The sequence below is a fragment of the Phalangium opilio genome, unplaced genomic scaffold (assembly GCF_054372755.1).
Source record: "Phalangium opilio isolate 3A_F unplaced genomic scaffold, DU_Popi_V2 ptg000246l_1, whole genome shotgun sequence".
Lineage (NCBI taxonomy): Eukaryota > Metazoa > Arthropoda > Arachnida > Opiliones > Phalangiidae > Phalangium > Phalangium opilio.
In genome coordinates this window covers 5,838,759-5,857,258 of record NW_028324225.1, presented here as the reverse complement: position 1 = coordinate 5,857,258, position 18,500 = coordinate 5,838,759, and the positions used below count along the sequence as shown (strand labels likewise).

The window sequence follows — 18,500 nt, the reverse complement described above, 5'->3', positions numbered from 1 at the left end:
GGGTCAAACTCTCACTACAATGACAAGGGGAACAATATATCTATGGATGACTTTGCCTCGGGTTACGCCATATACTGTTTAGACTTAACACCTGACGGTTACGCGAGTCATTCTGATCATTGGAGCCCTACGAAGCAAGGACAATTAAGATTAGAATTGGGATTTGCAAAACCCACACCCACTACTCTTAGCTGTATCGTATTAGCCGAATTCCAAGCTTTGTTACAAATAGATAAAAATAGAAACGTGTCAATCGTTTGTTAAACAAATAATGAACGCCGATCAGATAACACGCTTTCTACGATTCACGCCACATTTCCTAGGTGTTTACCCAAGTGATTTATTACCCGAAAAAATTGACAAGTTTCCTTCATCCATTATAATAAATTTAGACAATCACTATAAAGACGGATCCCATTGGGTAAGCCTTTACTTCGATGGAAACAGAAGAGGGTATTACTTTGACTCCTTGGCTTTAGGAAACTTTCTCCCTTCGATTAAAGAATTTGTTAAAAGAAATTCAAGAAAATGGTCCTTTAACAAAAGAAGACTTCAAAGCCTGTCAAGTTCGACATGCGGACTATACTGTATTATGTATATAATACAAAGAACAAAAAGAAAGAGCCATAAATCATTCATGAAGCAGTTTGGACGAGATTGCTTGAAAAATGACATCATTGTTACAAACATGTTGAAGCGCGCCCGTAAAGAATAATCCTTTTGTTAACAAATACTCTTTGTAATTTTTTAAAAAAAAATAAATGTGTCACCCTTTTTTTAAATTTTGTTTTCTTTTATTTCGTATATTAAAGGAGGGGGAAGGTAAAAAGAGGGGGGGGGGGGTAAAAAAAGGGGGCGGGGGTAGTAAATTTAGGGGGATATAACTCAGATAAACCTATCATCATATTCATTCAGCATCATGAACTCCGAGCTGCAAAGGTATCACTCTTTTTACTCCTGGCCCCAAGATGAAAACTATAAAAAAGCTTTAAGCAGCGCGGGTTTTTATTCGTTACATACCGATGATCTAGCTCAATGTTTCGAATGCAACGGGATTTTGCTAGCCTGGAAACCGACCGATAACCCTTACGAAGAACATTTAAAACATTTCCCCAAATGTAATTTTATCCGAGGTAGACCTACTAAAAACATACCCTTTACCATTGATGAGACAGAAACGTACACTAAAAATATAAAAATCAAGACTGAAGAAAAAACGCCTGAAAAATCCCAAGAAAACACGGAAGAAACTTATCATACCTTTAAAGTCAAAACTAAAGATCTCGAAAGATTAGTTTTGGAACTCTACGTTAGAAAACAACTTAATGCTTTGTATATCAAAGAAAGGCTTAATGACATACGTAAGATTTAAAAATAATATTAAAATTTATCTTCTTCCTTACGAAGATAGAAGGAATTATTTTAGAATAAATGAAATGCATTTTAAAATGAAAATTGAAAAAATATCTTTAATATTAGAACCTATACTTTTAAAGAAAATAAAATAACTTTTTACTTTATATTATGGTCTTTATTCCTACAAAACCATCTTTTGTTATAAGCCTATATAATCTATCAATCAAATATTGACAGGTAAAGAGAGGAGATCGAAAAAACCCGACTCCTCCCCCTTGAGTGGCCGATATTGACAGATAAAAAGAGGAGATCGGGAAAACTCGACTCCTCCCCCTTGAGTGGCCGCCATCTTGAATTACGCCATACTGGCTGCATATTCTCTAATGGTAATACTTTCGTACGAAAGCTTGTTAAAACCTATGATGATTTCTTGCCTGCTGGTTCAAAACTGGTTGATGTTGGTTTGCTAGACCATTATATTGCTCCTGCGCAAACATTTAGAGATATTCTTCCATCTGTTGCAAATGCTTATGTCCTTGACAACTGAGGTGAAAACAAATTAAAAATTTGGTATAAATGCAAATGAGTTATTGGGCGTGTTGAGAATGATGATTTTACAACTATAGCGTAGGTCCAGATAGCATCGATTACAACTAAATATTAAATTAACTGCGATGTGTTAAACAGTTAAAACTTAGAGAATTATATACCTCTAGAATATTTGTAATCACGGGTTAGTTTAGGGTAAAGATATCCGTACTTAAGAGAAGATGATGAAAAACCCGTCCACTTCAATAGCATCCAAAATACAATCCTTGGGGGTGCCCCTTCGTGGAAAATACCACGAAGGGAAATTATAGAAAAACGGGACCCCTATTCTTAGGAATTTTTCGATAGGTCCCGTGCACGTCTTTTCAGTAAAAACGGGCTTGGTGAGTGAAGGGGTTAGAAACACATGTATTTAGGAGGGAAGGATAGAGATTCATGTACCAAGATTGAACGCCCGTTACACAACAAGGAAATCGAGTAAACGGAGGAGGACAGGCTACTCTTCATGCTTAATTCAACACGAAAGATGCCTGAAGATTCTGATGAAGATCAAATGCTGGAGTGTAATATCCCAAAATAGACAAAAAGATCAGTTTTAGTGCTGCAAAGTTTAATCCCAATTCAAATCAATGGGAACTTGAACCAAACTCTGTATAGCTATTACTCTCAACTGCTGATGCTGAAGAAAAACAAATGAGTAAACATTAAGGTATGATCCCATACTCCCCAATCCCATATGATTCCCAAAAAGAATATTTCGCCCAAAACCTTTTATTCCCCTTTCGCCCTAGCCCGGGGATGTACTGGCGATGTCTGGTCGGCGATTGTAAAAAAACGAGTAATAGACGTTATGAAGGAGCGAGGAGGCCTTTGGACTCTGTTGGTAAAGTGAGCACGCAGGACATAACTAAGTTAGATTTGGTTTGGTTGGGTTAGGTTAGGTTTGGTTTGGTTAAGTTGGGTTATGTTAGGTTTGGTTGGGTTAGTAAAGGTTAGGTTTGGTTGGGTTAGTAAAGTTTAGGTTAGGTTGGGTTGGGTTTGAAAGGTTAGGTTAGGTTGGGTTGGGTTTGAAAGGTTAGGTTAGGTTGGGTTGGGTTTGAAAGGTTAGGTTTGGTTTGGAAGTGGTAGGATCATGGATTTTCAAAAATATTTTTATTTTCTTTGAGGTTCTTGCCTAATAAAAGCTGACCTTTTTTAAGATTCTGGAAAAAAAAGCGAAATTTATTAAGGTTCTTGAACAATAAATATACCTGTTCCAAAATATTGATTGTTTTGAGAAAGGAGAATTGGGGAAACTGTTTTGGGGGAAAATGGCGGAGAATCGTAATTGAATGCTGGAAAAATGTTCAACATCATTCTACGTTTGCAAATTAAGCTTGCTTTGGAGTGGGAACCGATAGGCTTGCAGAGATAATGAAAGTTTAGCCCGAGAGGGAGTTACAAAATACCATCAGGATAGAAGAGAATTTCACTTTCGACAAGACGAAGCTCTGAACAATAACAAGCTCTTGCACCCAAACGCTTTTGAACTTCTCTCCAGAGGATTCCGAATTCTTGCATTCTGAATTTCTGATGTTTAACTCTACAAAGAATCAGATTATTTGAAGTATCTACTGTATGGGATAGTTTTATGCGAACATCATTGGTTGGGAATCACTTAAAAGCAACATTGATGAACTCTTCTTGACCCATTTCATTTGCCTTGCTGTTCTGAGATTAAAGATAAATGAAACTTATCGATTACAAAGGGCATCGGACAACAAATTCGTGGCAAGGCAAAAAACATATCTGTACCGATTAACAATTCCAAATGCTACAAGATTGGCAAGTAATTTTTGGCAGCACTGATGTATATTTGCCACCCTGGATTTATAGACTGCAGGATATAATTGGCTTTTTTGGTCCATTTGGTTGTATCAATGTCATTTGTACGTTAAAAAACCTACCATATCCTGGCGTTACATCAACAATTTCAGAAGTGGAGATAATTATCCATTCCAATTTAAGGAGGAAATTAAAAATATTGAAGGCAAAGCCTTAAGTGAAGGACGTCGTGACCCGCAAGAAGCCACCCTAAATTTTGCATGGAGGTTTTTTCATCTTAAAATGTATTGTGCCAAATGCGTTTAGGTGTAAAAATTACAAGACTAAAGTTTCGAACCCATCTGGCGAAGGAAGTTAAAAGGTATTAGCATAATCGTAGCAGTTGCATGATACGATGTGGCTAAGAACTGGTCACATTGTCTATGTGTCTCACTTATACCAAACAGTATTCGTAAACTTATGGTTAAAAGTGTTTAACAGTTTCTGAAAATATTTATTCAGCTTGTACGAATTGAAATTGTTTCTTTTAATGATGCGAATAAATATTTAAACACTCATTTAAAATATGAAAATACAAGTAGGATGTCAAAACAAAACAAACCAAGTAATGAAGAGTGGTAATAGTTTCTAAAATATTTATACAGCTTGTACGACTTGAAATTGTTTCTTATAATGATTGGAATAAATATTGAAAATACTCATTTAAAATACGAAAATACAAGTAGGATGTCAAAACAAAACAAACCAAGAAATGAAACTTGGTAATAGTTTCTAAAAGTCCATTATCTCGTCCTTGGTGGTTGTTATTTTTAATATTTCCTTCTGCTAAGCTAAGCTATATTTGTTTCGAAATATATTTTAGGATTGGATAAAGTGATATCTACACGCATGAATATGGTTAAACATGCTTGAATCTGATATACATGTTCACCAGAACATGGACATAATCCATCTCGCTCCATAATTATTATGAATTTTTCAATTTGATTAATCTGAAGGAATAAACGGCAAACGCTCTCGTAACCCAATTATTTATTTCTAGCAGATCTTCGCGACTAAAATAACTTGTTAAATTAGTATACTATGTATTTAGCAAATAAAACATTTGTGAATTGTGAGTACCTCCAGTATTTGCATCTTGCTAGATGTATATCATATCAACCTGCCTTGAACGCACCCTACAGATAGTTTACTACCCCCGTTTCTTTCTATCGTATTGGTCACGAATGGACAGATATAACAATATTTAAAGGCAAGGGCGATATCAGTGGCGTCCCTTGATGATCGCTTTTCTTCTGCCTATCTCTGTAAGGCATCCGTTTTAGCTCCACCCTCCTCGGACAATTTAATTGGATCCTGCTGTTGGCAGGGTAAAATGTGTGTGTTGGAGATTGGCCGGAATGCCGAGGACTCCAATTAGCCGCCTCTTGTTATAATAACTACTTTTGACTATGCAGAGGAGTTTAATATATCATCTTCTGTTGTTTATCGTTTCATTGGCATAGAGTTTAAACCATGAAATGACTTTTCACATTTAAAATAGAAATATACCTTTTAGTAATAGTTGCGAAGAATAGCATGATTAGAAGCTACCAGTCGATATCAGTTCTAAAGCGGCGAAATTCTTGAAACCAAACTTGAGTTTATCCCATAGAGTGGACTCGAGAATTTTAAATTTTCTAATTTTTGTTGCTTTTTGGTCCCTTCAGGAAAAACTTCTAAAGGAAAAAATTAAAAATATTAAACTTTTTCGAAGCCATAGTGTAAGTTAATAATTAAATTTTGTTAAAAGAAGAGAAAACTTATGGCAATTAAATACAAGTATTTTATTAGGTGTAGAATGCCTAATTAAAATACATTAAGATGAGAGCTTTCGGCTCGTGAGCCTTCATCAGTCATACTAAAATCTAACGCGCGTGACCCTTACGAGGTGACCTCGGTTTTTTAACAAATCATATCACGCCCTCTCTTGAACAAAATGCCTGTCGTCGATGACTCCCCAATATTTTGCTTCAGCACAACCTTGGTTTAAATTTAATTTTCCCGATTTTTTAATAAATATACCCTCAATAAACTTTCTTTTTCGCCAATTTTTCTCCCGATACAGAATTTTCGGATATTTAAAATCCATTACGTGACCTTTAGACTCCCAAACATGCACCGCTATACCATTTTCTTTATTATAGTTTTTAATGCATTGCTTATGCCCTGAGAACCTATTTTTTAATGTTTGTTGTGTTTCACCAACATACATTTCGCCGCATGTTTCACATTTTACTTGGTAAACGACGCAGCGATTATCCAATAGGTTAATATCTCTTTTAGGCCTATTTTTAACTAAGTGATTGTTTAAATTTTGTCCCCCTATATTTAATAATTTAACGTTAAATTTATTTTTTAATTGTCTACCTAATTTTAAAATTAAACTTTCCCTAAAAAACCGAATGGAAGAAATATTTAACTCAACCAATCGCTACAATCTAGCTTTGGCATTTCCAGATGAGGTAAAATTTAAGCACTTTACCTAAAAATTAAGCGTAGCATTTATTAAGAAATTACACAATTATATTTTTTGATTATGTTTATTTTACCCAGAATATTTTCACCAATATTTTCGAGATTCTAGTTTAATATCACTATTTATTATAATTAATAACCAAGATTAAACTTTTATTCGTCGCACTAATCTACTACGTCCTTTGCGAAATTTTAAGTCGGCAAATGAAATTGAAACGTGATTCAGTTAAAAGATGACTCAAAAAGCATATTCATCAACATTTTCATGTCGAAGGACACTTGCTTGAAAACAGTAAACTAAATCCCCTTTATATTTTCACTGTTTCGAGTATGTTACATGAATTTGGAAAAACATTCTGACTAGACTTATTAAAGGGAGAAGAAAGAACAAGAAAGATTCAAATATCGTTAATTTTTTATTAAAGCTACGTGTCAGGAAAAATTTCAAAGCTATAAAATTATACGTACAATAGCCACAGATTTTTGAAAACGTTTTTAAAGCCAACTATGGACAATTTTAACCAAATTAAGTATATTTACGTGCACATATAGATTTACAGCAATGATAAAATCTTACGCGTGAATGTTGACGCAGTAAAAAATATGACGCTGCAATTAACTTTTTTTTTGGGTCAACTTAAAACTTATTAGGACCGAGAATTTAAAGTGAATAAATACATAAAATAGGTGCTGGATAAATGGGACAAGGACTTCTTGACGGCGCCTTATTCTCCGTACTACAATTTGTTATATGCATTTTGTCGTTACGTGCTTTTGAGTCTCAAAAATGTGAAGTATGCCTGCATTTATAATATTTTAGCTAAACAAAAAACATCATAAGACAAAATTTGGAAATAATATTTCAGACTTATCTTTATGAGTAATAAATGGGTCGAAGGACGTTTGAATGAGATCAATGTTACTAAATGGACAACAACTCACGAGAAACATAGTTTAGCTATTGAAAATGGTGTAAGTACAAGAATGATTATACTCGTGTTTTATAATAGAAAAAGCGACTTACTACAAATCTAGGAATTTTATATTTATAGTCCTTCAAAGGTTTTTTTATTTGAATATTTTTAAAAATAATCATTAAATGTCACGAATTTAAGAGACATAGTACCTGATACAAAACATCGTGTTGTATGTTTTACAAAAAATTGAATTATTGTTTGTAAAAGTCGCTTTGAAAAACTGATGGCCGTCTATTATCTGAATCAAGTCAATCACATTTTCCTTAAGATTCTAGACACCATTGTACTTCAATATTGCCCGTTTGGGAGAAGTGCATTAATACATCATGTAGCTCCAATTAGTTACTTCGATTCCTACTCAATATTTTCAAGCGAGCCCATTAGAAACGGGCGTTCACAAAAGATGCTCTCCATCAAGGGACTCGAGAACACAGTATGGATCTGCAACCTTTCGTCACTGATACTAGTTTCACTGGTATCTCTTGCGGCTGCCAGAAAAAGAATGAGATTCAGGGAGTCCAATTCTCGAATCTTTACGAAATTCATCTGGATTTACATTTCGGATTTCCTGCGGAATCGTACGTATCAAATACCGATTAAATTAAAGCACGAGACCTTGAAAAAAAGGGAAGTAAAACGTTTGATATGCAAATCATTATGGTGTTTCAACGAAGACGTGCTGTTAAATGATTTTTTAGTGGGAGAGCTTAAAATACTCTAAAATTCCCGACTGAAAAACGCGCACGGATATTAGAGCTTTTTACTTATAAAATGAAATAATGAAATTCACATTCAAAGATACAAACTTACTTAAAATGGCTAGGTGTATTTCTGACCTTACTATTCTTCTTAGCTAACAGTTTAGCTGGCAATCATAATTTCAGGGAAATAGTTGAAAAAGACGTCACCATGGATATGTTTAATTAGCATGTTTGACAACAATCTCCCAAACTCTCAGACAAAATCCACTTGGTGGTGTCTCAAGACCGCCCTATGATGTGACAATATCCCCCCGATACCCAGAACCAAATAAAAGAGACCAAACGATTAAACAAGTGTCAGTTATCAAAGGTTTCATATGAAATCACAATTTCTTTGGATACATTTGGCGAACACATTTTCTGCGAGATATCATTATATTCTTTTATCTTATACATATATGCTATTTAGCGGTAACATCTTTGGAAAAACGTGGAGTTTAGAGATTTCTGCCTTTAGTTTGGAGTTTTGGGACGTTGATAGATCATAAGCCTTTCCCCTTTAAAATCGCCAATTAATGAAAAATATCACTTTAACACAATTTATCTCTTTTCACTCTCAAGTGCGTTCATTAACATGTGCGTTGTACATTCGCATTGCACTGTTATAGACAAATCATAATCCCCACCCTTTGAAAATAAGAAATACCTATTTCATTCTCCCTTTAAAATGACGAATGAAACATAATCATCATCATCTTCTTCTTCAGACCAAGCCAATCTAATACCCCCATCATGGCTAAAAACACGTCACCATGGATATGTATTATTAGTTTTGTGTGACAACCCCCCACCCCACCCCCTCCCAGATAAAACCGCCATTTGATGAGAAAATATCACCACGATATCATTTTATTCCTTTATTGGAAACACAACCTTCATAAATATTCAATGAAATTTAGCGATAATATCTTTGGAAAATCGTGGAGTGAAGAGATTTCTGCCTTTAGTTTGGATTTTTGCGACGTTGGTACTGACCTGGGCGTGGTCGGGCAATTTGACTGGCAAACTCTTGACTGGCCATTCATCAAAAATTGATACCATTGAAGATTTAATTTCAACGTCTAACGTTTTCCCTACGATGGATTCGGGAAGCAAAATTTTCCTGTTAATGAGCGTAAGTTAAAATTATTGGTTGAATAGCTTTGTCTTTCATAAAACAAAGACAAGACCCAGGCATGAAGCCGATAATTTAGTCATTTTTAGTCTCTAATTAACATCAGTAGAGATGTGAGTCGGTAATTTACCGTCCAAAAATTACCGGTAATTTACCAAATACCGCATTAATTACAGATTTATATCTTACCGTAATTTTAGAATGGTAATTTACCGGTAAATTACTATTTTTAAAAATTACGGTAATTTCACATCTCTAAACATCAGAGTTTAAATGTTTCAAATCCGTTTGAAAGTTAGAGTAATAGGCTGATCTCAATCAATCACTTTTAACAAGAAGGCCCAAGGGCTGGGTCTTAATAGTAGCCACATCGTTATCTATTTATTTAGCACGTAAATAAAAAGAAAAAAATTCAAAGACCCTAAAATAAAAAAATAAAAATAAATCCGACCCCACAGATAAAAATTCAAAAGTATCCAACCCCACAGATAGAGAGGTACCCTCCCCCATCCCCGACACTTTACAAATAAACTACAGGATAAAAACTCGTATATTCTATCGAGTCTCTATGGTTCAGTGGTAGCGTGTCTTACTGCTGCGCCGGGTTTAATGACCGGGTGCGATGTGAAAAAATTTAAATTAAAATAAAATCTCTAACTGAGCTTAGCTACCACTATTGGTGGGTTTGAGGTACTATCGTGTTCCTTTAAAGCTAAAATCTGACGATAACGAAAGCGACAACCCCGGCCACTACTACTACTACTACGGCTCGTGTCAAACTAAGAGCCTATCGTATACTACGATGTGGCTAAAAATAAGAAACGATTTGAGCGAGGCTAATAATTTTTCTAAAGCGACAGATTATGAAATGTTTATTTGATGCGAGGCGGAGCAGTTCAAAATAGTTCAACTGAAAATTTGTGAGGCGGTGGGTAACGAGGTTCCAAAGAAACCAGAATCCCAAATTATTTTTAAAATATTGAAATTGAAATACTTAATCAGGGATAGAGATGTGAGTCGGTAATTTACCCTCCGTAAATTACCGGTAATTTACCAAATACCTCGTAAATTACAGATTTATATCTTACCGTAATTTTAGAATGGTAATTTACCGTAAAATTACAAAATTAGCCTGTTAAAACATAAATTACCATAAATTACGGTAATTTTTGTAATTTCAAAATTTAATCGGTAATTTACCGGTAATGTTTACCATATTCAAAAATTACGGTAATTTCACATCACTAATCAGGGATAATCCAAAGGCTCTTCGTTAAGCCTTGGTTATCTCCAACAATTTCTTTTAGAGCACGCGCAAAGTTAGAATTCTTATTTTTGTCCTTTAAAGTAATTTACTCTATTAAAACTTGGAATCAATGTCATAAAAACGAGTCGATTGCATGACAGGTGTTTACAGACATCATTATATCTGCAGAAGTATTTTTTTTTTTGCATTTCAAATTTTAGAAAAACGATTCTGCGTATTCAGCTTTGTCGAAAAAAGGAGTGGAAACATTTCAATTCCTTAATGATCCGAATGTCATAAAACGATTGGCGTATGGCAGAGCTGTTATTATTGAACAAACACAAATGTTTTGGGACTCGGGTGAAGGACATTTGTTTCAATTAAAGAGACAACTGGATGATCAACGAAGACGGATTTATGTGGGAAAGAAAACCTACGAGCCTTCATTCGGCCATATGTTTTTCAACAAAAATATTTCTCGACAAATCTTGGAAAATATCGACTACACGTAAGTGTATCTCTTAGGCCAGTGAGAGTACTCGATAAGTGTTCAGTTATTAATTCTAATTTGTTTATTACCAGTCAGAAGCCTAAAACCGAGATTGTAAAAAATATGTTTTTTTATCATAGCGATTTACTTTTTGGTAGATTGACTGTATTTTTTAGCATTAATATATATAACCAAGTAATAAAAACAATTTTAGTTAGTGTTCATTAAATGCCTGAGTAGTTCATTTCGTTTGGTGGTTCCGCGCGCCCGCGTATCCAGTCGGGTAAGAGCTCAACTAGACACGAACATTTTTGGTCCGTCGAGCCGGATCCTTTGCTGGCCGTCTTTTACGTGGGATTCTAGTTGCTGCTCACGTACCCAATTCGAGAGAAGTTCAACATGCCTGCCACGGCCTTGGAGAATGATATCGCCGAAAGAAACAAGGGCGAGATGCTGCTGAACAACATTGCCGGAAGATTAAAGACCGCTAAGACTAACTTGACCATCCATCAATTAGAAATCTTCATTCAGGAGGCGGAGAGGGCATGGACCACTATAGACGAAGCTCACATTAGAATCATTGCTGCCGAACCCGAGAAGTCTAATGATCATATCCTAACATTGAACAGCTTATTCAATAGCTACGTGGATTCGTTATCCAGTTTAAAGGCACTTAAGGCAGCCGTATCTCCCCAGCTTGGCCAAGGCCCTACCACGAGTCCTCATGCAGAAATCAAGTTACCAAAGATTAATCTCCCAACCTTCTCGGGAGAGGTACATGAATGGATCTCCTTTCGAGACATGTATGTCACCGCCGTCCACAACAACATGGAGCTATCAGATGCGCAGAAATTCACGTATCTTAAATCAAGCTTGACCGGAAACGCCGCCAAGATAATCAAATCGTTGACCATTTCGGACGCCAACTACTCCGTAGCCTGGGACACAGTTACGGAGCGATACGAAAATAAGCGGGAGCTCTATATTGCCACCATGAAACGGTTTACTTCATCGCTGCCAGTTCTAACCACCAGTAATGCAACCTCTCTTCGGTCTATTGTAGACATGACAATGGAATGCACAAGAGCCATTGACACCCTGAAGATAAACGACAAATGGGACGCTATCCTGCTTTATCTTATTACTCAGAAGTTAGACCCTACATCGAAGGAGCATTGGGAACTAAGTCTGAGTAATACCGAGATCCCTGAGAGCAAAGACCTCATAGCCTTCATCAAGCAAAGAGCTCGTTCATTGGCAGCATCGTCTTCCGGTACCAGCAGTCAGATGAAGGATGTTCCTCCTAAAAGGATGAGTCTACAGGCCAGAACAAAATCATCACCCAGCGCCTCTACTTGTTCCTTCTGTTCCGGCTCTCATTTCAATTACCGATGTCCAAAGTTTAACGCACTAAGAGTTGATGAGAGAAAGGCTCTGGTTGAAAAATCCAAGACTTGTTTCAACTGTCTTCGTAGCGGTCACAGAGTAAAGGACTGCCCCTTGGAGAAAGGCTGTAAAAGCTGTGGACGAAAGCACCATTCGCTGCTTCATTCGGAAACCGTCAATTCTCAGTCAAATGACCAGCCGGCGACCGGCAACCAGCCCACAGGATCACATGGCCAATCAAGTCAAGCGCAAAACTTTCATTCGCAAGACACCTCCTATTCAAAGTACGACTCCATGTTGGCCACGGCAGTCATCCGAGTAAAGACAGCTCAGGGTGGAAGTTTACCATTCAGGGCCCTGTTAGACGGCGGATCCACGGTGTCCTGTATTTCGGAAGCTTGCATCGGACAACTGGGCCTAAGACGAGAAAAAGATGATACGGAAGTAGAGGGACTGGTTTCAGTTCGAATTGGCCGAAGCAGGGGTCTTACGCAAGTAAACTTCAAACCGCATTTCGATTCCAAGAATCTTGCAAGATTCTGCATTAACGCCTACGTCTTGAAGAAGATTACATCGCAGCTCCCAAGTAAGAAGTTTGACACCAGTAACTGGCGTCATATCACTCGTCTTCAATTAGCCGACCCTGCGTTCAATATACCGGCGGAGGTGGATATTCTCTTGGGCGCCGACGTCTTTTTCAAGATATTACTCAACGGGAAACGAACCGGTACCTCCATTTCACCAGTCGCTATCAACTCGAAGCTGGGTTGGCTCGTTTCTGGACCCACCGGCCGTCAGCCGCCGCAAATTCAAATCCATCATACGCTTAGCCTGGAAGAAAATCTCGAGAGATTTTGGGAGGTGGAACAGGTCCCAAAAAAGAAGGCAATGACGGAAGAAGAACGAAGTTGCGAGGCGGACTTTCAGAAGAATTATCATCGAGATTCAACCGGAAGATTCGTTGTTCGAATGCCCATGAAGCAGCCGGCAGTGCCTCTCGGCTCGTCATACCCAACAACCAGGAAACGATTTCTGCAAGTAGAAGCGAAACTTCATTCACGGACGGAAGTGAAGACATTGCACCAGACATTTATGGAACAGTACGAGACCTTGGGACACATGTCCAAGACAAATCAAGAGCCACCAGCCGATAAAGTCTACATCCCACATCATTATATCCTGAAGGACTGGAATCGGGTTAATAAATTTAGAGTGGTCTTCGACGCGTCGGCGAAGACTAGTTCCGGCTTCTCGTTAAACGATGCCCAGCTGATTGGTCCTGTCGTGCAAGATTCGCTCTATACCATTTTGATGAGATTCAGCATACACAGATTGGCGTTCACTGCAGATATATCGAAAATTTATCGCCAGATTCTAATTGCACCGGAAAAACGCCATTTGCAATGTAGTCTTTGGAGATCGGCACCAGATCAGCCAATTCAGGAGTTTCAACTTCTAACCGTCAAATACGGTACGGCCTCGGCGCCATTCTTGGCGACACGAGTACTACAGGAGCTAGCCAGTCTGGGTGCCAACGATTATCCTCTGGGAGCCGACATTACAAGAAGAGACTTTTACATGGACGATGTCATGAGCGGAAAGGAAGGCGTGGAAACATCGGTAAAAGCAATCTCTCAGCTTCGGCATTGCTCTACAGCGCCGGGTTTACACTCAGCAAATTCGCGTCGAACCACGTGGAATGTTTAAAGGAAATCCCCATGGAGCTACGAGAATTTAAAGACATTTTATCAATGGAAGACCTTTCGGTGGTTCGGGCACTTGGGCTTTATTGGAACACAACAACTGATCAATTCTTGTTCAAAGTGAACGTTCCAGAATATCAATCAAGAATAACGAAGAGAAACCTGTTAGCCGAAATATCAAAGATCTTCGATCCAATGGGTTGGCTCGCACCAATTATAATCAGATCAAAGATACATATGCAGCAAGTCTGGAAGGAGAATATCAGCTGGGACGACTACCCGACAGCGTCCGTCCAGCTTCAATGGGAAGAATTTCAAACAACCATCAAGCAAATTCAAAATATCCATATCGATCGACGGATATATACTTCGCCAACACATTGCACTATCGAACTTCACGGCTTCTCCGACGCTTCCGAGAAGGCGTATGCTGGCGTGGTGTACATAAAAACAGAAGACCAAGATGGGAATATCTACGTATCCCTCCTGACGGCTAAAACAAAGGTGACTCCTATCGCAAAAGCTATGACGATTCCACAGCTAGAACTTTGCGGCGCTCTACTTCTCGCTGATCTCATGGCCACTACGCGAGAGTCGTTGGGACTTTCAGTCAACGATATGAAATCTTGGACCGATTCCACTATCGTCCTCGGTTGGATCAAGTCCTGTCCAAGCCGCTGGAAAACTATCGTCCTCGGTTGGATCAAGTCCTGTCCAAGCCGCTGGAAAACGTTCGTTGCCAATTGGGTCGCTAGAATTCAAGAAAGTATTCCGTCACTGTAGTGGGGTCACGTACCAGGTTGCGAAAACCCAGCGGATATCGCCTCCAGGGGAATCGCTGTCGCCAATTTAGTCAACCATAAGCTGTGGTGGAAGGGACCATCATGGTTGGCCGACAAAGAAAGCGTTCCGAATGAAAAAAGGCAAATCTCCGCCGCTTGTTCCGAAGAGGGTCTCGAAGAGGAAGCCAAACGCACCGTAGTAGTTTCAACAACCCAGACAAAGGACAACTCGATTTTTGCGAGATATTCAACACTTCTTCGTCTACGGCGCATAATAGCCTGGATTCGTCGGTTCATTAACAATACTCTCTCTAGACATCGATAGAAGATAAATCCTCAATCGCTAACCTCTACAATGATTGGTCCACTCCAATTTCAAGAATTGGAAGCCGCACTACGGACATTAATCACAATTGCCCAAGGCACGACATTTGCGAACGAAATAGCCGCATTGAAGGACGGTACACCGTTGACCAACACCAGCAAAATACTATGTCTGCGTCTCGAACTAGACACCAATGGAATTCTGAGAGTTGGGGGACGACTGAAACACGCTAATATAGCAACTGCTATGAAGCATCCGATCATCCTACCACGTCATCATCGACTCACAGAACTACTTATCCAAGAAGCTCATGTACAGTCGCCGCAATTAAAAACTTTCTCTCTCGCGACGTCTTGTTTCAATCATAAGCCGCAAATTATTGATCTGATACAATGGGTATAAAAAAACGTATCTTATATTGTTGTTTCAATAAATTTTTTACTAAGCGTTTTTTTTTTGCACTCTCCACTTTCCATTTCCAACTGCTAAATAGGGGGTTTTGAATGATTGGGATGATTTTAAAGAGAAGGTGAACAGTTGAGCATAGCTCGTCCGAATTACCGAATGACATTCCAGTAAAGGGAGAGTGATGTTAATTGCAATTTTCTGAATACACGTCCCCCACGGAATCAATGCCTTGAGCCATATTGCACAAAGATATAATCAACAATTGTGGAATGAAACTTAAAATCTTCCTCCGGTGAAGATATGGCCACGGGTGCGACATTCTGTTCCACTATGGTTCGCAAATGCCAGAGGGTGGAGAAAGAATTCTATCTAGATTAGTGGGCGATTCTTGATGTCAGATTCAACATAAGTCTGCACGAACGTTTGGTTGAAAACGGCGCATTTCGGAGAGAACCATCTAGAAATTCAATGGCCAAACAATTCCCTCAATATGTCACCCATTGAAAACCGCTTGATGGAGGAAATAAAGGTTCACTGAAAAGGAGAATACCCACATTCAAAGTATAGCATGGGTCACAAAGTGGTGCCTATATTTGAGAAAGTGGTTGTGTTCATTGTCTTCAACTAATTGGGATTCGCCATAATCAAGATGACGAACCTTTCTCAAGAAACCCTTTATTTACAATGCGAAATTAGTATTATACTAAAGTTACACTAGTCTTAGCAGTGTATCCGATGGCAAATTATGGTCTTTTTGACAATCAATGGAATCTGCTGAGCTGCACGAATTATTAAATCCTTGAAGGTTAAGTAAGGACGCAATTAATGCAGAGTGTGTATATATTTTATTGAGAAAAACCCAACCAACATAACAAGTTAAATAAAGAATAAAGACACTTTGCTAATTACTATCCAACATTTATTCTTAATTATGAACATGATTAGGATAAATACATTTATACGTTTTCATTTTTAATTTCATTATGCGATTAATATTTGATCATTTTCCCGTTGGCGTTTACAACCTGTTGCATTCTCTGCGGCATTGATGAAAACAGATTGCTTATGTAATCGGGCCGCTCGCCAACCTCTTCCCATGCGGCCTGGATGATGGTGAATAGTTCGTCCTTATCATTGGGAATTATATTGTTCTGGGATACAATCCTTTTCATAATCGCCCAGACGTTTTCGATTGGAGATAAGTCGGGTGAATTTCTTGGCCAGTTCATTACATCTATTTCCGGATGATTCTCATTCAAATACGCCATGGTTGCACGTGACTTGTGTATACTCGAATTATCTTGTTGAAATATAAATTTACCGTCCGGAAAATGATTGTCTACGACATGAGGAAAAAAGGTATGTTCCAATACATCAATATATTTATCGGAATTAAGGTTCCCTTCTATTCGCGCTAAGGTGCCAATTCCATGTTTTGAAATATAACCCCACACTGGCACAGAAAACCGTCCGCTCTTCTGGATTGAATGAATGTTAGCCGCATCATATCGGGTCCCTTTCTCTCTCCACACTCTTACGTGATGGTCCGTAGATGAACAAAATGTTGATTCGTCGCTGATGACAACTTCATTCCATTCGTTCCTCCAGTGAAGGTGAGCGCGCGCAAATGCTAGGCGTTCTTGTTCGTGCTCTGGTTTGAGATATGGCTTCTCCGCGGCGATACGACTGTGTAGCCCAACGTCACGTAATCGGTTTCTAATTGTTGTTTCCGACACTTCCAATTCCATGATGGATTTTACAGATCGAACAGTGGTGGTAGGATTATTCACAACAAGAGCAGCAATAACGTCGTCTTCTTCTGCAGTGGTAACGCGTGGAGTTCCCGGTCTTGGTTTGTCTGTCAATCGCCCATTTTCACAAACAAATATGTGTTAGAATATATTTTTTACCTTCAATTGTTATATAAAGACTATCAGTTTGTCTCACTCATTCACCAGTCAGTATGCCAAGATTATCACAGGAAGAACGCAATAGGCTCGTTGCGTTACATGAGGCTGGTCGGGGTGTTCCTTTTATTGCGCAGCAACTGGGCTGTTCAAAGCCAACCGTGAGGTCATGGCTAGCCGCTTATGGTGAAAATGGGCGATTGACAGACAAACCAAGACCGGGAACTCCACGCGTTACCACTGCAGAAGAAGACGACGTTATTGCTGCTCTTGTTGTGAATAATCCTACCACCACTGTTCGATCTGTAAAATCCATCATGGAATTGGAAGTGTCGGAAACAACGATTAGAAACCGATTACGTGAAGTTGGGCTACACAGTCGTATCGCCGCGGAGAAGCCATATCTCAAACCAGAGCACGAACAAGAACGCCTAGCATTTGCGCGCGCTCACCTTCACTGGAGGAACGAATGGAATGAAGTTGTCATCAGCGACGAATCAACATTTTGTTCATCTACGGACCATCACGTAAGAGTGTGGAGAGAGAAAGGGACCCGATATGATGCGGCTAACATTCATTCAATCCAGAAGAGCGGACGGTTTTCTGTGCCAGTGTGGGGTTATATTTCAAAACATGGAATTGACACCTTAGCGCGAATAGAAGGGAACCTTAATTCCGATAAATATATTGATGTATTGGAACATACCTTTTTTCCTCATGTCGTAGACAATCATTTTCCGGACGGTAAATTTATATTTCAACAAGATAATTCGAGTATACACAAGTCACGTGCAACCATGGCGTATTTGAATGAGAATCATCCGGAAATAGATGTAATGAACTGGCCAAGAAATTCACCCGACTTATCTCCAATCGAAAACGTCTGGGCGATTATGAAAAGGATTGTATCCCAGAACAATATAATTCCCAATGATAAGGACGAACTATTCACCATCATCCAGGCCGCATGGGAAGAGGTTGGCGAGCGGCCCGATTACATAAGCAATCTGTTTTCATCAATGCCGCAGAGAATGCAACAGGTTGTAAACGCCAACGGGAAAATTATCAAATATTAATCGCATAATGAAATTAAAAATGAAAACGTATAAATGTATTTATCCTAACCATGTTCATAATTAAGAATAAATGTTGGAT

General features: G+C 38.5%; 2 protein-coding genes across 2 annotated transcripts; both read left to right on the top strand.

Annotated features, from left to right (window-relative positions):
• Nucleotides 1–11,233: 11,233 nt before the first annotated feature.
• LOC149612278 (uncharacterized) lies at nucleotides 11,234–13,927 on the top strand. The gene has a single exon (XM_089858559.1). It carries the CDS (start codon nucleotides 11,234–11,236, stop codon nucleotides 13,925–13,927), a length of 2,694 nt encoding a protein of 897 aa, XP_089714685.1.
• Nucleotides 13,928–13,938: 11 nt separating this feature from the next.
• LOC149612277 (uncharacterized) lies at nucleotides 13,939–17,510 on the top strand. Its single transcript, XM_089858558.1, has 5 exons — nucleotides 13,939–14,689; nucleotides 14,738–14,901; nucleotides 15,021–15,166; nucleotides 17,201–17,265; nucleotides 17,368–17,510. The coding sequence occupies exons 1-5, from the start codon at nucleotides 13,939–13,941 to the stop codon at nucleotides 17,508–17,510; spliced, it is 1,269 nt and encodes a 422-aa protein (XP_089714684.1).
• The last annotated feature ends 990 nt before the right edge of the window (nucleotides 17,511–18,500 follow it).

What these genes read in the sequence shown, in the direction of transcription:
- LOC149612277 (XM_089858558.1), top strand. Translation starts at nt 13,939, where the DNA reads ATGGAGCTACGAGAATTTAAAGACATTTTATCAATGGAAGACCTTTCG. An exon ending in GGTCGCTAGAATTCAAGAAA is followed by an intron (nt 14,690 to 14,737) that starts GTATTCCGTCAC and finishes GCGAAAACCCAG; the next exon opens with CGGATATCGCCTCCAGGGGA. An exon ending in AAGAGGAAGCCAAACGCACC is followed by an intron (nt 14,902 to 15,020) that starts GTAGTAGTTTCA and finishes TACTCTCTCTAG; the next exon opens with ACATCGATAGAAGATAAATC.
- LOC149612278 (XM_089858559.1), top strand. Translation starts at nt 11,234, where the DNA reads ATGCCTGCCACGGCCTTGGAGAATGATATCGCCGAAAGAAACAAGGGC.